Source organism: Dipodomys merriami, unplaced genomic scaffold (assembly GCF_024711535.1).
Source record: "Dipodomys merriami isolate MVZ:Mamm:240054 unplaced genomic scaffold, mDipMer1.0.p SCAF_25, whole genome shotgun sequence".
Taxonomy (NCBI): Eukaryota; Metazoa; Chordata; class Mammalia; order Rodentia; family Heteromyidae; genus Dipodomys; species Dipodomys merriami.
This window is the reverse complement of record NW_027203937.1, coordinates 22,439,525-22,441,255: the sequence shown is the minus strand read 5'-3', so window position 1 is coordinate 22,441,255 and position 1,731 is coordinate 22,439,525. Positions and strand designations below refer to the sequence as shown.

The 1,731-nt window shown below is 41.4% G+C and overlaps 1 protein-coding gene across 1 annotated transcript; it reads right to left on the bottom strand.

Annotated features, from left to right (window-relative positions):
• Positions 1-795: 795 nt before the first annotated feature.
• Positions 796-1,731, bottom strand: LOC138836304 (olfactory receptor 5M5-like). The gene has a single exon (XM_070034791.1). The coding sequence runs from the start codon at positions 1,729-1,731 to the stop codon at positions 796-798; it is 936 nt and encodes a 311-aa protein (XP_069890892.1).

The window sequence follows — 1,731 nt, the reverse complement described above, 5'->3', positions numbered from 1 at the left end:
CTCCTCTTCTTAATTTGTCTACCCCTCTTCCCTTGGTTCTACCTACTTCTTTTGAGTACTTGCTTCCTGGCATTTTATTTTTCTGAATTCTATTTTTGTCTTTCTAAGGAATTATACTATTAGAGATCTCCCTTGAATCTACTATATTTCAGCTAATACATTTGTATACACTTACATGTCAGCCACTGTATTTGCGTATGAATTTGTAAGCTAAAGCTAGCTACATATAAAGGAAAACATGGATCCTTTGTTTCTCTGGGCCTGACTTCCATCCTTACTTTTGCTACCTGTTTTTCTATATTCATTAAAGGCATGCAGTATTTGAGCCATGTTTAAATTAAAGAATATTTTTGTCAGGTGGCCTTGACATTTGACTAGTATCTGAAGCAATGTGTTATGAAGAAATGCTTTTAACTAACAATCATTTATTCTAACATAGCCTGTTAAGACAGAAAATATGTTTCTAATAATAGGTTTTATACTCATCTCCATTCATGGATAGTTTTACCCAGAATGTTGCTTTTGGGAAGCTTTTTGAATTCAGACCTCATATTGTTATCAACTAGGGAGTACACCACTCAATTTTCAACCCATGAAGACATAGTTGTTGACATTCTAGCTCACGAATCAATTCTGATCTGCCCATAATAATTACTTTGGTTATTGAAAGCCTCAAATTAGATCGACTGCTTTCTGATTGGGTAGCAATTAGCCTGCTAAATTTCCATTGGATTGGTCATATCATGTAGTGGATCACCCACATTTTCGTAGTGCCATGTTCTGATAACCCACTCGCTATGATGCTTTGCTTTCTAGTAATCTTTTCAGAGTATCTTTTACTTCTGTGTTCCTCAGGCTATAGATCAGAGGGTTAAGCATGGGAATTACAAGACTGTAAAACACAGAGACCACTTTGGTGTACTTCCACGAATTCTCTGCCTTAGGTTGCCGTAGGTACATGAAAAACAGTGTTCCATAGAAGATGATGACCACAGTGAGGTGGGAGGCACAGGTGGAAAATGCTTTGCACTTGCCTTCAGAAGACTGGATTTTTATAATAGAAAAGAGGATGCATATATAGGAGATGAGGACAGTAAGGAGGGAGCCAGTGAGATTCACGGCTGAGAAGATAAGGAGCTGTTGTTCCTTGTTGTGGGTGTCAGAGCAGGAGAGGGCAAGAAGAGGAGGGTCCGCACAGTAGAAGTGGTGGATCACGTTGGAGTCGCAGAAAGACAGCTGGAAAGTCAGGATGGTCTGTATGACAGAGTTCAGGAAGCCATAGGTGTAGACCCCTACCACTAACTCTTTGCAGACCCACTCTGTCATAATAGCTGTGTAAATCAGAGGGTTGCAGATAGCCATGTAGCGGTCATAGGCCATTGTAGCCAAGAGGAAGCATTCGGTTGTGGCAAAAGCACTGGAGAAGTACAGCTGAGCAAAACATCCTGCAAAGGAGATTGTTTTTTTCTTCACCAATAAGTTCTGTAACATCTTTGGCCCAATGGATGATGAGTAACATAGATCAATGAAGGCCAGGTGGCTGAGGAAATAGTACATGGGGGTGTGGAGCCGATAGTCTGCCTTGATGAGCAGGATCAGGCCCAGATTTCCCACCAGGGTGATGAGATAAATTGCCAGGAACACCACGAAGAGAGGGAGCTGAAGCTCAGGGCGGTCTGTGAATCCCATGAGGACAAATTCTGTCACTGTGGTACGATTGCCTCTTGCCAT

Excerpts from the sequence above, each read along its gene's own strand:
- LOC138836304 (XM_070034791.1), bottom strand. The coding sequence starts at position 1,731 with ATGGCAAGAGGCAATCGTACCACAGTGACAGAATTTGTCCTCATGGGA.